This window comes from Girardinichthys multiradiatus, chromosome 17 (assembly GCF_021462225.1).
Source record: "Girardinichthys multiradiatus isolate DD_20200921_A chromosome 17, DD_fGirMul_XY1, whole genome shotgun sequence".
Lineage (NCBI taxonomy): Eukaryota > Metazoa > Chordata > Actinopteri > Cyprinodontiformes > Goodeidae > Girardinichthys > Girardinichthys multiradiatus.
In genome coordinates this window covers 8,930,343-8,947,213 of record NC_061809.1, presented here as the reverse complement: position 1 = coordinate 8,947,213, position 16,871 = coordinate 8,930,343, and the positions used below count along the sequence as shown (strand labels likewise).

The 16,871-nt window shown below is 44.8% G+C and overlaps 1 protein-coding gene across 2 annotated transcripts in view; it reads left to right on the top strand.

Moving 5' to 3' along the window:
- The first annotated feature begins 1,946 nt into the window (after positions 1–1,946).
- The window catches only part of utp20 (UTP20 small subunit processome component), a 32,301-nt gene continuing 17,376 nt past the window's right edge, over positions 1,947–16,871 (top strand). The window contains exons 1-26 of one of the 2 annotated variants that reach the window (XM_047390329.1): positions 1,947–2,135; positions 2,309–2,389; positions 2,483–2,549; positions 2,723–2,855; positions 2,958–3,146; positions 3,275–3,356; positions 3,508–3,645; positions 6,233–6,388; positions 6,506–6,658; positions 6,745–6,879; positions 6,976–7,053; positions 7,123–7,301; positions 7,532–7,654; positions 7,762–7,850; positions 8,353–8,458; positions 8,534–8,684; positions 8,776–8,838; positions 8,919–9,086; positions 9,275–9,351; positions 9,516–9,595; positions 10,768–11,023; positions 11,104–11,277; positions 11,352–11,442; positions 12,582–12,667; positions 13,096–13,221; positions 14,146–14,312. In XM_047390329.1, the coding sequence (XP_047246285.1) occupies positions 2,085–2,135; positions 2,309–2,389; positions 2,483–2,549; positions 2,723–2,855; positions 2,958–3,146; positions 3,275–3,356; positions 3,508–3,645; positions 6,233–6,388; positions 6,506–6,658; positions 6,745–6,879; positions 6,976–7,053; positions 7,123–7,301; positions 7,532–7,654; positions 7,762–7,850; positions 8,353–8,458; positions 8,534–8,684; positions 8,776–8,838; positions 8,919–9,086; positions 9,275–9,351; positions 9,516–9,595; positions 10,768–11,023; positions 11,104–11,277; positions 11,352–11,442; positions 12,582–12,667; positions 13,096–13,221; positions 14,146–14,312 (3,199 nt within the window). In that variant the 5' untranslated portion in view covers positions 1,947–2,084. Of the gene's footprint in view, positions 2,136–2,308; positions 2,390–2,482; positions 2,550–2,722; positions 2,856–2,957; positions 3,147–3,274; positions 3,357–3,507; positions 3,646–6,232; positions 6,389–6,505; positions 6,659–6,744; positions 6,880–6,975; positions 7,054–7,122; positions 7,302–7,528; positions 7,655–7,761; positions 7,851–8,352; positions 8,459–8,533; positions 8,685–8,775; positions 8,839–8,918; positions 9,087–9,274; positions 9,352–9,515; positions 9,596–10,767; positions 11,024–11,103; positions 11,278–11,351; positions 11,443–12,581; positions 12,668–13,095; positions 13,222–14,145; positions 14,313–16,871 lie in introns of both variants that reach the window. The other variant, XM_047390328.1, reaches the window with a different exon arrangement.

Here is a 16,871-nt window from a genome sequence, read left to right as displayed (position 1 = left end):
TTAAAAAATGTTAGTTGGAAGGGGTGATATGGTGCACTTAATTTTTATATCAGACAAAAATAACCAGAGTAATTACAAAAAACTATCTTCAAATGATGATTTAATTTATTTACAGAACAAGTTATCAAAATAAACCTAGCCCAATGTGAAAAGGTAATTGTCTACCTTGTTAAATGATGAATTAACTGTTTTAATTCTTTAGAACCTGTCTGACAACATGAAGTGGGATGAACATTTCTTTAAGTACACATCATGCCCATATCTAAAGTAATTTATAAGCAGATGACATCTATCAGTAAGGAATGGGTTACAATGCCGTTTCAAAGCCTTTTGGACTCCAGGGAACCACTGTGAGTGTAATTAACCGCATAAGAAGAAAAGATGGAACAGAGGTGAACCTTCCCAGAGGTGGCCGGCCCACCAGATCACTCCAGCCCATCAGTGACTCAAACGAGGGCTCACAAAAACCCAAAATAATATATAAAGCACTGCAGGCCTCACTGAACTCAGCAGAGGTCAATGTTCATGATTCAACAATAAGAATGAGACTGGGCAAAAACAGCATTACTGGGAGAGTTACAACAAGGCCAAAACCACTGTGACCATGGAGAATACAACTCGCATATTTGCCTGAAAGAATCTCTTAATTGCCCCTGAGAGTTGGGGAAAACATTCTGTGTACTTAGGAGACATAAATGGAAACGTTTTGGAGGGTCATTTTAGAAAAAGAACATTTCAACAGCCAAACATGGTGGGGGTAAGGTGATGCTCTGGGATTAGTTTGCTGTTTTAGAGCGTGGATGACTTGCTATGATTGAATGAACCTTGCATTCCCTTGAGAATCTTCAAGAAGAATGCCTGACCCCAAGCATCTGGCTAATGTCAGTGTGATGTAATTCATCTTTAGTTGAAGTGATCTGGGTAGCATCACAAAGTAAGACCTCGGTCGTGGCAGATGGCCGCTCACACTAAGCCTGGTTCTGCTGGAGGTTTCTTCTTGTGAAAAGGGAGTTTTTCCTCTCCACTGTCGCTACATGCATGCTCAGTATGAGGGATTGCTGCAAAGTCAACGCCAGTGACTGTCCACTGTCTCTACATGTTCATCCGGGAGGAGGGAATTCTGCAAGTTACTGACTGGATGCAATCTGCTGGGTTTCCTTAGACAGAAAAACTTTTTATCCGATTTGAATAAATAACTGAATCTGACTGCACCGTTCAATTGTTAGGATTAATAGGAATGTATGTACCTGACTGTTGTGAAGTGCCTTGAGACAACATGTGTTGTAAATTGGCACTATATAAATAAAACTGAATTGAATTGAATTAACCCCCTTTCACAAAACGTCTACAGGGGCAAGCTGACTTTGCAGGTCGAGGCAGTGATGTAGTGATGACATATGGCTGGAGTGACCAGCCAACAGCAGGGTTTACAAATGTAAAAAAGAGAAGTGGATAATTCACAGAATGAGCTCAGAGGCAGCTCAGAGGCTGGATTATGACAGAAATCTTTTGTGAAAGAGAAGCTTGAGTTTTGCTACAGAATAGAGAGAGTTGGCAAGATTGGCTTTTAGGGGATGCTAGGATTTTGTCTGAATATACAAAATAATGTAAACAATCTTCACAAAACAACTTTAAACCTTCAATAAATGCCAGAAAGCTTCATTTACAACAAAATAATCCACCCTTTACTGAACACACACGAGAATGTCTTACAGAACAACAATTGTATTTTATTATGAAGAATCAATTTGGTATGTAGACTACAAAAATCACAAATAAAGATGCTGAGGTGCCCATAAACAAATTTTAATCAGTGTCTTTTAAGCTAAAAAACGAAAAGCAGTCCGACGCCGGAAGTGATCCGAGTTGGGCACTCTCTGCTTTATCTTCTTCGCTTCCGCCACGAGGATTTTCGTTACCCATAAGGCCTTGTTCAGCATGGCTGCGCCCGTGTGTCGGCGTGTGAGTAAACAGTTGTAGCAATCCCTGCAGCAAAAGAGAGAAACTTCAGACTTTATGACAGGTTGAGATCTTCTATCGGGTTTCAGAATACATTTCTTCTGTTAGCAAGCATCGGGAGCAACATGAAGATCAAATCCAAGTCTTCGTATCACAAATCCGAGAACACCTACAGGGTGAGAGACTGGAAACTGGATGTAGCATGATGCTAATGCACCATTAAGGTTGACCTGAAACCAATCTACAGCTGTGAAAAATGAAATTGAATGAAAGGGGATATGATTTTATTGTTAAGAAGTTATCTCTGAGCTATTTAAAGCAGTTTGAATCCTGTCTTGTTTCTTTTCAGTTTCTCACATTTGCTGAAAGGCTTGCCAATGTCAACATTGATGTCATCCATCGCATTGACCGAACTGGATCTTACACAGAGGTTTGCACAGATGGTGATCCAAACAATTCCTCTCCGTCTGACTGAGCTCCACTGTTTGCCTCTGACTGCTGATTGTTTTTGCTCTCATCACAGGAGGTTGAGACATACTTCTCAGAGGGACTGACAAAATGGAGAGACCTCAACTTAACGGAGCATTTCAGTGAGTATCAAGTTTAACACATTCCAGATCATTTCCTAGGCATAGCGTGCATTGAAAAAGTATCCATACCTAACCTTTTCTCAACTTGTTTTGCACTTTTTTGTGTATTTATTTGGATTTTATGTGAAAAACCAACCTGGTATACGTGTGAAATTGATGTATTTTCTTCTCAGCTACATTTTTGAAAGAGGTGGCCAACAAGAGCCAGTCCTTCAACATGCTGGTTTTCCATCAGAAGTACATAGTGGAAAGCCTGAAAACCCATCTGGCAGTCAAGAACAGTTTGGCCTACCAGCCTCTGCTGGAGTAAGTTCACCTGCAATCTAAGTTTTTGTCAGATGTATTTAAATGTAACACACCAACAGTTTAATCCTATTTATACATCTTGTTTTTATTCCGTCCCTCCAGTCTGGTGGTGCAGCTGGCCAGAGACCTGCAGACAGACTTTTATCCCCACTTCCCTGACTTTTTCCTCCTCGTCACATCCCTGCTGGACACGAAGGATACAGAGGTGCTAGAGTGGGCTTTCACCTGCCTCTCCTACCTATACAAGTACCTGTGGAGGCTCATGGTGAAGGACATGACCAACATCTACAGGTGTGGCCAGAACCAAATGCCCAGCTTTAGATCCTGCTCTAGACTTTCCTTACAAATAATAATTATTGTTTGCAACTGCAGGCAATTAACCTATATTAGTGTTTTAAAGCAATATCTTGTGTGCACAGTTTGTACAGCACATTATTGGCACATAAGAAAGAGCACATCCGCAACTTTGCAGCTGAGAGCTTCTCTTTCTTGATGAGAAAGGTAGGTAACTTTCCAGTTAAGAAAAGCCTCATATTAATGTCACCCTTCTTTGTTATATGGTGTTACGAAGATTCCTTTCTTTTAAGTATACTTTTTTTTTTTAATCTTCATATGTTTTTTGCCAACAAACTAAGACTATTTACTCTGGCAGGTTCCAGATCTCGACGCTTTGCTAAATCACATTTTCTCAGACCTGGAGCAGAACCCTGACAAGGTGGAGGGCACGGGTCAGCTGCTGTTTGAGATGTGCAAAGGGGTCCGGAAAATGTTCCACTCCTGTGCTGCGACTGTAAGCCACTTTAAATGTGTTTTAAATGCCTTTCTTGCATATGAGGCAGGGAGTAATTAAAATTGTAGGACTAAGACAACATAAATGAGCTGTTTTGATGGCTTAATCGTTCTTTTTCATCAGCCATTGGAGTTTTCTGCGTCCTGACCTCCAATATATTTGATTAAATTTGTTAACTAAGTAAAAACATAATCAAATAATTTCAAATTGGAATTAGCTAAGGTTGAAGCCTGGGTAATAAAGCTGTTTCTGGAAAAACTGATGGCCAGCTTGCCCCTGTTTCTGCTACCATATTCCTTTTTGGTGAGAGATGCCTTTCTGTTTCTCTTCTAATTAGATGGTCGTGATTTTTAACAAGCCCTGCAGAGTCTGAGATCGAGCCCTTGGGGTTTTTGCTATTTCTCTGAATATGGTAGTAAATTAGCTGGATTACTCCTGGGTGCTGTCTTACATGTTTTTCAGCTGTTAGAAGTCTTTCTCACTGCAAAATGATGGACTTAAAATTAAGTGGAATATGGCCATGTAACCCTTCCCAGATTGGTGGGATGCAACTATTGCTTCTCTAAGGTCATTGCTGATGTATTTCCATCTTGGCATTGTCTTAACACTCGCCTGCATGTTTTAAACCTGCAAACTGCCAGAAGTCCTTCCTTTATATTGGTGGTAACACTATTTTCCCATTGAAATCCTATAGAATCCGCAAGGTTAAACTTTTTCTTGTGTTAGCTTTATCGCTTTAGTAGAACCACTAGTTGAAATAAATACTCCTTAAGGTACAGTACAAACCAAAGGTTTGGACACACCTTCTCATTCAAAGAGTTTTCTCTTTGCATTCTGTTGATGAGCTTCAAGAGGTAGTCACCTGAAATAGTTTTCCAACAGTCTTGGAGAAGTTCCCAGAGATGCTTAGCACTTGTTGGCCCGTTTGCCTTCACTCTGCAGTCCAGCCCACCCCAAACCATCTCGATTGGGTTCAGGTCCAGTAACTGTGGAGGCCAGGTCATCTGGTGCAGCACCCCATCACTCTCCTTCTTGGTCAAATAGCCCTTACACAGCCTGGAGGTGTGTTTGGGGTCATTCTCCTGTTGAAAAATAAATGATGGTCCAACTAAACGCAAACCGGATGGAATAGCATGCCGCTGCAAGATGCTGTGGTAGCCATGCTGGTTCAGTATGCCTTCAATTTTGAATAAATCCCCAACAGTGTCACCAGCAAAGCACCCCCACACCATCACATCTCCTCCTCCATGTTTCACGGTGGGAACGAGGCATGTAGAGTCCATCCGTTCACCTCTTCTGCGCCGCACAAAGACACGGTGGTTGGAACCAAAGATCTCAAACTTGGACTCATCAGACCAAAGCACAGATTTCCACTGGTCTAATGTCCATTTATTGTGTTCTTTAGCCCAAACAAGTCTCTTCTGCTTGTTGTCTGTCCTCAGCAGTGGTTTCCTAGCAGCTATTTTACCATGAAGGCCTGATTCACGCAGTCTCCTCTTAACAGCTGTTCTAGAGATGTGTCAGCTGCTAGAACTCTGTGTGGCACTGACCTGTTTTCTAATCTGAGCTGCTGTTAACCAGCGATTTCTGAGGCTGGTGACTCGGATGAACTTATCATCAGCAGCAGAGGTGACTCTTGGTCTTCCTTTCCTGGGGCGGTCCTCATTTGAGCCAGTTTCTTTGTAGCACTTGATGGTTTTTGCAACTGCACTTGGGGACACTTTTAAAGTTTTCCCAATTGTTCGGACTGACGGACCTTCATTTCTTAAAGTAATGATGGCCACTTGTTTTTCTTTACTTAGCTGCTTTTTTCTTGCCATAATATAAATTCTAACAGTCTATTCAGTATGACTATCAGCTGTGTAGTGCATCCACCTCCTGCACAACACAACTGATGGTCCCAACCCCATTTATAAGGTTTGAAATCCCATTTATTAAACCTGACAGGGCACACCTGTGAAGTGAAAACCATTTCAGGTGACTACTTCTTGAAGCTCATCAACAGAATGCCAAGAGTGTGTGGAGCAGTAATCAAAGCAACGGGTGGCTACTTTGAAGAACCTAGAATTTAAGACATATTTTCAGTTGTTTCACACTTTTTTGTTCAGTATATAATTCCACATGTGTTAATTCATAGTTTTGATGCCTTCAGTGTGAAGCTACAATATTCATAGTCATGGAAATAAAGACAACTCTTTGAATGAGAAGAAGACATTTGGTCTGTACTGTATGTAAACATTTTCTGCAGTTTGGTCTGAATAGTATTAGGTTTTTTGCAACAAATCAACACAAGGTAGCACATATTTCTGAGATAGAATTAAAGAGACATGTCGATTTTAACATGTTTTATGTGTAAAATCTGAAAAGTGTGGCATGCATTTGTATTCAGCCCTATTATTGTCATACCCCTAAATAAAATCCAATGCATCCAACCCAGAACACACAGTTCCATTACATTGTGAAACACGGTGGTGGCAGCATCGTGCTCTGGGAATGGTTTAATGTGAGAAAATGTGGAAACATTCAGCAGGTATGAATGCTTTTCATGGCACAGCAGAATTTACAATTATCATTTATTTCTCGTCAGGCTCTTTCTGTTGCCTGGAGGAAGCTCGGTCTCACAACCAACCGGGGGATCTCTCTACCTTGGGATGCGGTCAGGGACGCTTTGGATCACATGGTCCAGGCGGCGGCCAGTTATGTGGACAAGGAACACTTCCTGGTTTTATGGGAATCACTGCAGGTCAGACTTGTTGCAAAGAGAAATCTACATGATCATTTTGAAAATGAACCGACAGGTTGGACATTGTAGGTTGCGATTGATCGGGCTGGTGTGTGTCTGGGTGTTCTCTTGTCACAGGTCAGTGCAGAGCAACTGTCAGATGCTGTGGGAAGAACGGATGAAGTTACATGTGGGGCAGTGGAGCAGCTGGAGAGGCTGCTCTTTGTTCTCCACACACTGGTGTCCCACGGAGGTGGAGCCAAAGTCACCAAGCCGGAGATAATCTGCAAGGTTACAGAGAGTTTGCATTAGTTTATAATGTCTCAAAATGTCCCACCTGGGAAGGTAAAACATTTTTTGGGCTTTTTACTCTTCAGATGTCTGTACAGCTGATTGAAAGCTCCTTCCGGTCAGCGTCCTGCTCCCGTCTCCTCCTTCAGATCACCTCCTCTCTGCTGCTAGGGGAGAACATCAGCCTACCCAACGTGCTCATACAAGAAACTGTCCAAAAGGTGCAGTTATATACCTAAAATCTCAGCTATACCAGAACCTCATTCTGTCTAAAAGCAGCTTTAAATTTGAGTTTCATCCTTCCTTCTGTCCTCTAGATATTTAGCAGCAGGTTGGAGCAGGATATCATACTGGAGTTCACTAAGGAGATGTTCACCATGAACCAGTTTGAACAGGTGGGCTTACACCGCTTAGTTGTACGCTGTTTGTTTACAGCACTCTCTTACTAACTGCATCACTTCTAGCTCTTCCTTCCCAGCCTTCTGCGCTTCACCGCTGGGTTGTTTGGATGTGGAAACGCTACGTCGCGCCACAGCGCTCTCGATGTGCTGGTCAGTCTGATCCTCGCCAAAGCCCCGCCCCCTACTGATGGCTCCATGGCCTTCGAAACCTACCCACTTCTGTTCACCGGCCAGAACATAAGGTTAGATATTACATCCAGAAGCTTTGTGGGCCACACATTTCAGATTTGTATTTGTAAAGAACTTGATTAATGGATTTCAAATGGATTATTTTCCATTTATGTGACTTATGTCACAAAAATCATAATGTAACATGTTAAAGCTTGTGGTTGTGGCGCTAAAAACTGTGCATATGTTTAAGGAGCATGAATACCTTTGCAAGGCACTGTAAATGTGTTTTTGTCTTTAGCAGTAAGGGGGCAGAGCAGCAGATGGTACCAGAACTGGTTCTGTCCCTGATCAAACTTCCAGAGGAGCAGCCCATCACTGATCTGTCGCTGCCTTGGGCCGCACTGGTTCTGTTGCCACACCTCAGGTAAAAGAACCCCAGTCTCACACAAACACAGAGTAGTACCAATCTTTAAACTACTAGTTATCGTCAACCTGGCTCCAGCTTTTGGACTCATGTATCTCTTTTTTCAGACCTCTGTCTCCGGCTGCCGTTCTCCCCGCGGTAGCAGCTTTTGTAAATCACCTTCTCCATGACATCGAGGCAGAGAAAATGGGAAGAGGTATGTGGGTATACTAACGTTTTCTCACCAAGCTGTGCGTTACAATCCAGTAGAAAGTCCTGGTGGTGTGGGTTTTCACCTGAAAGTTGTTTGGAGGTTTTTTTTTTTTTTTTTGCTTTAGTGCAAAATCTTCTTGGAACAGCCTTTAAATCGTGCTGCATTTTTCAAACTTGAAGTTTTATTTCTTTGTGCAGGAACTCTTGATTCTTAATTTGGAAGAATCTAGTTAGGATTGTTATTTGTTAACTTCTTAATTCAGGAATAGTACTGAAAACAGAAAATTATGTAAGGGTTGATTTGGAGGATATTCACTGTTATCCTGTATTATACTCAAGGACAGAAATTGTCTATCGCCTCAGAAATAAATTCAGTTTCTAAACACATTGTCGCAATCTATAGGGACGGAGTGTAAGACTGCAGGAGCCTGCTGCGAGTGGTTTGAGGAAAGCTTTGTTTTAATAATGAGAAGTTAACCAAGCCTGATGGTGTTTTCTTCTTTTAGCTGCCCTGTTTGTAGCCAGACAGGCTCTGAGCTGTCTCCTCTCATTGGACTGCTCTGCCCAGCTGCTCTCACTGGTATCTGTGGACAAAGTCTACTCAGTCCTGCAGTAAGTGCTGTCTCTGTATTTCATTCACTATATAAGCCATATTACTTTTTAATGTTGCCCCTGTCATTGCTGCAGGAGGTTTCCCACAGACGTGTCGGCTCTGCTGCTCGGAGACTTGTACCACACCCGCCTATCGCTCAGTGGCGTATCGGAGCATCTGTCCCACAGCACCCTGCTGGAGATCTATGAGATGCTGCACTCCAACCTCTCCTCAAATGTTTCCAAGGTGCGTTTCCACCAAATGAAAAGACTCTGCCTATAGTTTGCACTCCTAACTTGAAGTTTACTTTTACGGCATTTGCGATTTCCACTTGCAGATCCGCCTGCTGACTCTGAGGATCTTCTCCCAGTTTGAGGCCGAGATCCCACCACTGACCGAGGTGTTGCTTCTGATCAACCCGCACTGCCTCATTAGCTGTATTCAAGCTGTCAGTAACTGTTTCCTCTCCCTTTCATTCAGGATGAAGAGACCTTGAAGGCTCAGTCAGTGTTTGCCATTTGCCTGCTGGCTGAGCTGGTCCCCGCATCGGTGCAGGACTACAGGGAGAAGCTGCTTCACCTCCGGAAACTAAGGCACGACCTGGTGCAGCGCAGCCTGCCACGGGGGCCGCTGGGCACCTTCCCGCAGGTACATGCAGAGACTGGTTTCCAATCAAAATGTCCCCCCGGAATCATAAACTTCCAAGTTACATTCATTAATGAACAGACATATTTACTTATTAAATAACCCAAGAATTTCCTCATGGTGAGTTTTTGTAAGGTTAAACAATATTATGTGCTTGTTTGTACCAATTTTCTTGTGTTTCTTCACTTCAGGTCCCTCTGAGGTATCTCATTTCCATGCTGTTTGTCAACTTCAGGCCACTGTGGGATGCAGTCATTGAACTCATTGTGTGAGTATGGCCGAACTTTGTAAATTGTTTTGATACCACAACACTTTTATCTAGTACTGCAGTGATAATGTGTGTGCAGATAACTGTTATAGTTGCTGTACCTGCCTGGGCTGAGCTGATTGAGTTGAGTTTCCTAATTAATCTTTTTTTTCTCCTCCTGTCAGGAGCCATGCCAAAGGAATGGAGAACAAGGACTTCTGGAGGGTTTATTATGAACATTTGGAGATGGTGGCAGAGTTGGCCGGTGAGGGGGGACATTTGCTGCATTTGTAGTCCGTAGGAAAAGTATTCATACTGCCAGAACTGTATTTATTGGGGTTTTATTTGTTAGGCCAACATAAAGTAGCACATGGTTAATGTGAAAAGTTCAAACATTTGAAATCCTGCTACTGAAAATTTACTTGCATACAGCACTCTGAAACATGGTGGTGGCAGCATCATGCTATGGGGATGCTTTTCTACAGCAGGGCAAGGGAAGTTGGTCAGAGTTAAGGGGAGGATGGATAGAGGTAAATCCACTGCAGTTGTGGGGGGAAACCTGTTATAGGCTGCAAAAGACTTTAGGGTTGGAGCGGGGCAGCGACCCTAATCAGTCAGAGCTACGATGGAATGGGTTTGATCAAAGCATATTTAAGTGGCCCAGTCAACATCCATTTCTAAATTCAATTGCGGAGGTAAGGATTCCATCTGACAGACCAGCACAAAGTTTTGCAACATTTTTTAGAAATACAAATCTTTTAAAATAGAGATTGTATATGTAAACAGCCTCCTATTGTCTTTACCTTGCAATTACAAAGTAAAAGATGAAAGGTTAAAGCATTTTTTTAAAATAGCTCAAGCTCAGTCAGACGGAATGAAGAATGACAGCAAACAGGAATTTTCACATCTTGCTGCAGATTTTCAACTGGATTCGCGTCTGAACTTTGACTGGACCATTGTAAAACATGAATACGCTTTGATCTGACCCATTCTGTTGTAGCTCTGGCTGTATGATTATGGTTAGTCATGCTGTGAGGTGAAATTTTGAGGCCTTTCATTTACCTCCATCCATCTTCTCATTTAGTCTGACCAGCTTTTTTGTCCTTGCTGAAGAAAAGCATCCTCACAGCAAGATGCTACCTTTTTCCACGTTTACTGGGTCCAGTGAGCTTCTTGCGAGGGATAGTGAGTTCAGGTGATATTACATCACTCACTGGTAGGGTATGTTTGTGTGACCTATTTTCCTAATAGGTTGGACTGTATTTTATTTAAGGGCGTCATAAATACATGCCACACATTTCAGATTTTTATTTGTGAATAAATGCAATTTCCTTCCACTTTAATTATTTACTATGTTTGGGTGGTTTGCAGCACACTATGACTGTATTTATTTTATTTCATCCTCAACAATATTGCCATTCTTCTGTGTCAATACAGAGAAGGAGTTGGATGTGACTGATGAAGATGACCGTGAAGAAGACTCAGGCCCAAGAGACGAGGCTGGCTGTGATGTCATTGAAAGCGGCGACGTGGGGGTGCTGTTCCTGGATCGGCTGAAGCTGACCTCCAACCCCAACGAGAGGACCGACTTCCCCAACTTCCGCAGCCTGCTGTGGCGAGCCATGGCGCAGTTCCCCGACAGGGTGGAGCCTCGAAGCAGAGAGCTGAGTCCCCTGCTGCTCAGGTTTATCAGGTCAGTGTTACAACAGACTGAGTCAGCGTTTCTCAAGCTTTGGCGTAAGGACCTGATCTTGATGTGTATTTCTCCGGCAGGAATGAGTTTTATCCTGCCGACATGCTGGTTGCACCAACTCAAGACTTGAGGAAAAGAAGTGAAGCTGTCCATGAGGAATCGGAGATGGCTTTGGAGGAGGAGGACGAGGAGGAGAAGGAAGAGGAGGCAAGCAAGCAGCAGAGGAAGGCACTTCCAAGGAGAGCTGCTGCAAAGTAAGACCCCAGAATTCTCTGTAAACCGAAAATCCAGAAATGAACAGTTTACGGATTGTTGTTTTCTCTTGCAGACAGCTTATTGCTCATCTGAAGGTGTTTGCAAAATTCACCAACCCTCGGTCTCTCTATCTGGAGAGCAGCCTCAGTGAGCTCTATAACCAGGTAGTCAACACACTATGTCCAAACGTAGCACAGGAAATGGGGACATTTTTCTTTGGATATTTATTTGTGGTAACTGCTTCACGTGACTTATATTTGTAAATCACGTGCTTATGTGAGTTGAGCAGCAGCTTTGAGTGGGTTGTCCCCATAAAATACATCATGGGGACATGCCCAGTGTGATGGTTGTGGATGGCATCTCCCTCACATGGAAAAAAGGCTTGTCCTCATTAAAGGCGATCTCAGTGCAAAGTGATCCCTAGATAAGATTGTGCAACCAGTGGCAGTCCAACATCTCTCATCTGTGAATGCCCACCCATGCAGAACAGGGTTTATCAGAGAACGCCTCCAGATATAGTAAATGGTGAAGTGGCCTGCCTGCAGCTTGGTTGTGCAGTTCATGCCAGAGTGACCAACACAACCACATTGTCTGACTGGCAACGTATTCTGGTTAAAGAATGGAATCCATCCCACAGCAATGTGTAACCAATCTGTTGACCAGCATGGAGTGAACATACACACTACCATGCCCCTGTTCAATAATTGAATACATTGTTAAATTTCCAATTTTCCTTGTTTCTTTAAACTTTGATCATAAGATCCAATAAACGAACTAAACAAGAGTCCGTAGCAGAATAAACTGTTTGGCGTTGGCAGTGGATTTGGCACGTTTTCCATGGGTTCAGCCCTCATACTGAACTCCGCTGCTCATCAACCCACAAATGCTTTTTTTCTAACAGTCTTGCAGCATTTCGGCGACTGTGGCTCAGTAGGAAGAGTAGTCGTCTTGCAATCGGAAGGTTGTGGGTTCGATTCCAGCTTCCTCCTGCCGTATGTCGATGTGCCCCTGGGCAAGGCACTTAACCTCAAGTTGCCTACCGATCTGCGATCGGTGTATGAATGTGTGAGCGTTAGTGAGTGCAATTGGGTGAATGTGGCTCTAGTGTAAAGCGCTTTGAGCGGTCTGTATGACTGGAAAGGCGCTATATAAATTCAGTCCATTTACCATTTAAAGAAAAAGAAACAGGCATTAGATTTATTGCGAAAAGAACCAGTGTTGAGATTAATACATTTTTGTTGCTGATGCACTTTCTGTTTTATTATCAATGAGATTAATCTCCCTCTTTTCTTGTTGTCCTCAGCTGCTCTGCCATCAGGACCAGCAGATTCAGCGCGTGGCACTGGAATGTGTTCTTACATACAAAGACCCCAACATAGTGCCCTACAAGTAAGAAATGCTGCCTATTCAGCCTGAAACTAAAAGTTTCTCTTTGGCTTCTTTCCTGTTTTTATCTCTGATAGCTTCCTGCTCTCATTACACATTCAGGTATGCCTACTTCAACCGCATTGCTGATACTAACTGACTTTTTGGCCTCTGCATACAGTTATCAAGCTATTCTTTTACCACACATTTAGTCAGGCTGCAGACAGAAGAGCAGATCAGGGCTAGTTTTGCCTTACAGATGATTGTTCAGGAGCATGGTCTAATCCTGTTTACACTGTCATTACAATATAATGTTTAATGATAGATTCTGAGGAATATGTAGGGAGGATGATCTTTTACCTGCTGTTTTAAAGCTGTTGAGGTAAATCCTGCCTTTTGCTGGGTAATTTCTTTCTGCAGCTTTATTAATCTAAGCATGTGTGTGTGCACAGGGAGAATCTTGAGCGGCTACTGGATGACAAACACTTTAAAGAGGAGATCGTCCACTTCAACATTTCAGAGGAAACAGGCGTAGTTGATGCTTCCCACAGAGGCAGACTGATTCCACTGCTCATGAGGTACTGGATATGCTGGGGAGTGTTGGAGATATAAGAGGTAGTTTTCTGGGAGGTGTTTCTAGAAACTACCTGTGTGTTACTGTATGCTGGGGAAGATCCTCTGAGATTGATTTAGAAAGCACCAAAGTGCTGAACGGAAAAATAATAACAAACATTATAAATAAAACAAAGAATTAAATACATGAAAAAGTATGAATAAGAAGTCACAACACAGACATTAGTGAAGACAATAAAATCAAACAAAATAGTAAAAAGGAGCATCTGAAATTAAGTCCCTAATGCCAACACTATGTTCCAAGTGAGATTTTAAAATATCGTCTGCTCTACAGTGGCAGAAGCAGCTCTGATCAATCTTCTTATTTGATGCACCCAGAGGCAGGTGCAGGTGGAAGCTAGGCTTTGAGAAGGTAGATTTTATCTTTAAAGCAAAACAAATAGAAGAACTGACTGTGAGATATTGTATTATTAGCTGACAAACTCCATTTAAAAGGAGTTTGATTGGTTAACAGGTGTGTTTATGACAGCCTACATGGCAGATACAAGTAAAGCTAGGCCAAAATGATAGATCCTGACAAATCACAGAAGACAGTCAGCAAGGCACTGATCTCTGTGCTGCTAGATATATCGAACCTTCGGTCGGTTGTAGTTGATCAACGTCCGACCAGCAGAAGGTCTGACAACAAGAAGCTCCCATATTATTTTTCATTCTTCTTTAGAGGTCATCTGTGAGACGGAGCAGATCTGTAAACATTACCGATTGACTCACCTGAAAAGCCTCTACCAAGGAACCAAAGAGGGACAAACTCAAAAATTCCTTTTAGCTTTGTAAAAAGAAGAATACTTAGATTATTACTGGTTGTGCCCTCCCAATATAAACTTCATAGCACGCTGTTTATGTTCTCATCTTTGGTGTGCATGAACCAGGATCCTATTTGGCCGTCTGCGCAGCAAAGCTGGCAGTAAGTTCCAGGGAAAGGCGAGCGCCGCCACTCGGTCCTCCATCATTTTGCGGTTCCTGGCAGGGAGCCAATCAGAGGAGCTGGGGATGTTCATCGACCTTCTTCTAGAGCCTCTGTGCCATTACAGCCAAGGTATGGCTCCTGACCTCTGAGGGTCTAAAGGGTCTGACTAGTGGCATATTACCATTCACTTGTAGTTTGTTACTAACAGCTACATAGAGATTAAGATTTAACATCAGTTTTCATACAGTGCCTTGCAACAGTGTTTATATGTGTATTATTACCACGAATTTCATTGGATTTTATTGGGATTTTATGTGATCGATCAACGCAAAGTAGTACAGGATTGTGAAATGCAAGAAAGATTAAACATGTTTTTCAAAATGTACTCGCACTCGTCGTCTTCTGCTTATCCGGGAACGGGTCGCGGGGGCAGCAGGCTCAGCAGAGACACCCAGACGTCCCTCTCCCCAGACACTTCCTCCAGCTCCTCTGGGGGGAGCCCAAGGCGTTCCCAGGCCAGCCGAGAGACATAGTCCCTCCAGCGTGTCCTGGGCCATCCCCTGGGCCTCCTTCCGGTGGGACGTGCCTGGAACACCTCCCGAGGAAGGCGTCCAGGAGGCATCTGGTATAGATGCCCGAGCCACCTCAACTGGCTCCTCTCGATGTGGAGGAGCAGCGGCTCTACTCCGAGCCCCTCCCGGATGGCTGAGCTCCTCACCCTATCTGTAAGGAAGTGCCCGTCCACCCTACGGAGGAAGCTCATTTCAGCCACTTGTATCCAGGATCTCGTTCTTTCGGTCATGACCCAAAGTTCATGGCCATAGGTTAGGGTAGGAACGTAGACCGACCGGTAAATCGAGAGCTTCACTTTTCGGCTCCGCTCTCTCTTCACCACAACGGACCGGCACAGCACCCACATTACTGCAGCTGCCGCACCGATCCGTCTGTCAATCTCCTGCTCCATTCTTCCCTCACTCGTGAACAAGACCCCGAGATACTTAAACTCCTCCACTTGAGGCAGGAACTCACCTCCAACCTGAAGAGGACAAGCCACCCTTTTCCGGTCGAGAACCATGACCCTGGACTTGGAGAAGCTGATCCTCATCCCAGCTGCTTCACACTCGGCAGTGAATCGCCCCAGCGCATGCTGTAGGTCTTGGCTAGAGGGGGCCAAGTCATCTGCAAAAAGAAGAGACGAAATCCTCTGGTCCCCAAACCAGACCCCCTCCGGCCCATGGCTGCGCCTAGAAATCTGGTGACAAAGGGCAGCCTTGCCGGAGTCCAACATGCGCCGGGAACAGGTCCGACTTAGTGCCGGCAATGCGAACCTAACTCCTGCACCGCTTGTACAGAGACCGGATGGCCCCTAATAAAGGGCCCCCGACTCCATACTCCTTGAGCACCCCCCACAGGGCATCACAAGGGACACTGTCGAATGCTTTCTCCAGGTCCACAAAACACATGTAGACCGTTTGGGCAAACTCCCATGAACCCTCGAGTATCCTGTAGAGGGTATAGAGCTGGTCCAGTGTTCCACGGCCGGGACGAAAACCACACTGCTCCTCCTGAAGCCGAGGTTTGACTATCGGCCGGACTCTCCTCTCCAATACCCTGGCGTAGGCCTTACCAGAGAGGCTGAGGAGTGTGATCCCTTTTAGTTGGAACACACCCTCCGGTCACCCTTCTTATGAAGGGGGACCACCACCCCAGTCTGCCAGTCCAGAGGCACTGTCCCCGACCGCCACGCAATATTGAAGAGGCGTGTCAACCATGACAGCCCCACAACATCCAGAGACTTGAGGTACTCAGGGTGGATCTCATCCACCCCCGAAACCCTGCCACTGCGATGCTTTTTAACCACCTGGGTGACTTCAGCCTGGGTGATGAAAGAGCCCAACCCCATGCCCCCAGCATGTTTCCACCAGGCAATGCGTGATGGCAGGATTGAGGAGATCCTTGAAGTACTCCTTCCACCGCCCGATAATGTCCTCTGTTGAGGTCAGCAGCCTCCCACCCCCACTGTAAACTGTTGGTAAAGCACTGCTTCCCCCTCCTGTGGCGGCGGACGGTTTGCCAGAATCGCTTCAAAGCCAACCGGTAGTCCTTCTACATTGCCTCACCAAACTCCTTCCAGGCCCGAGTTTTTGCCTCTGCCACCGCCCGGGCCGCGGCACGCTTGGCCTCATGGTACCCATCAGCTGCCTCAGGAGTCCCACAAGCCAACCACAGCTGATAGGACTCCTTCTTCAGTTTGACAACATCCCTTACTGCCGGTGTCCACCACCGGGTTCGGGGATTGCCACCGCAGACCGCAGGTCTCCACCTTCTTCTGCTGCCCAATCCTCTTTGCACTGGTCCCTCACGGTTCCCCCTGCAGGTGGTGGGCCCACTGGGAGATGGCCTCGCGTCTCTCGTTTGGGCTTGCCCCGGCCGGGTCCCGCGAGGAGCAACCCAGCCACCAGGCGCTCTCCGACGAGTCCCGACCCCAGGTCTGGCTCCAGGGTGGGACCCCGGCTCCGCCGTACCGGGCAACGTCATGTGCCTCGATTTAATAGTCGTCATGAGGGGTTCTTGAACCGCTCTTTGTCTGACCTGTCAACTAGAGCCTGTTTGCCATGGGAGACCCTACCAGGGGCATTTAAGCCCCAGACAACATAGCCTCTAGGATCATTCGAGCACTGAAACCCC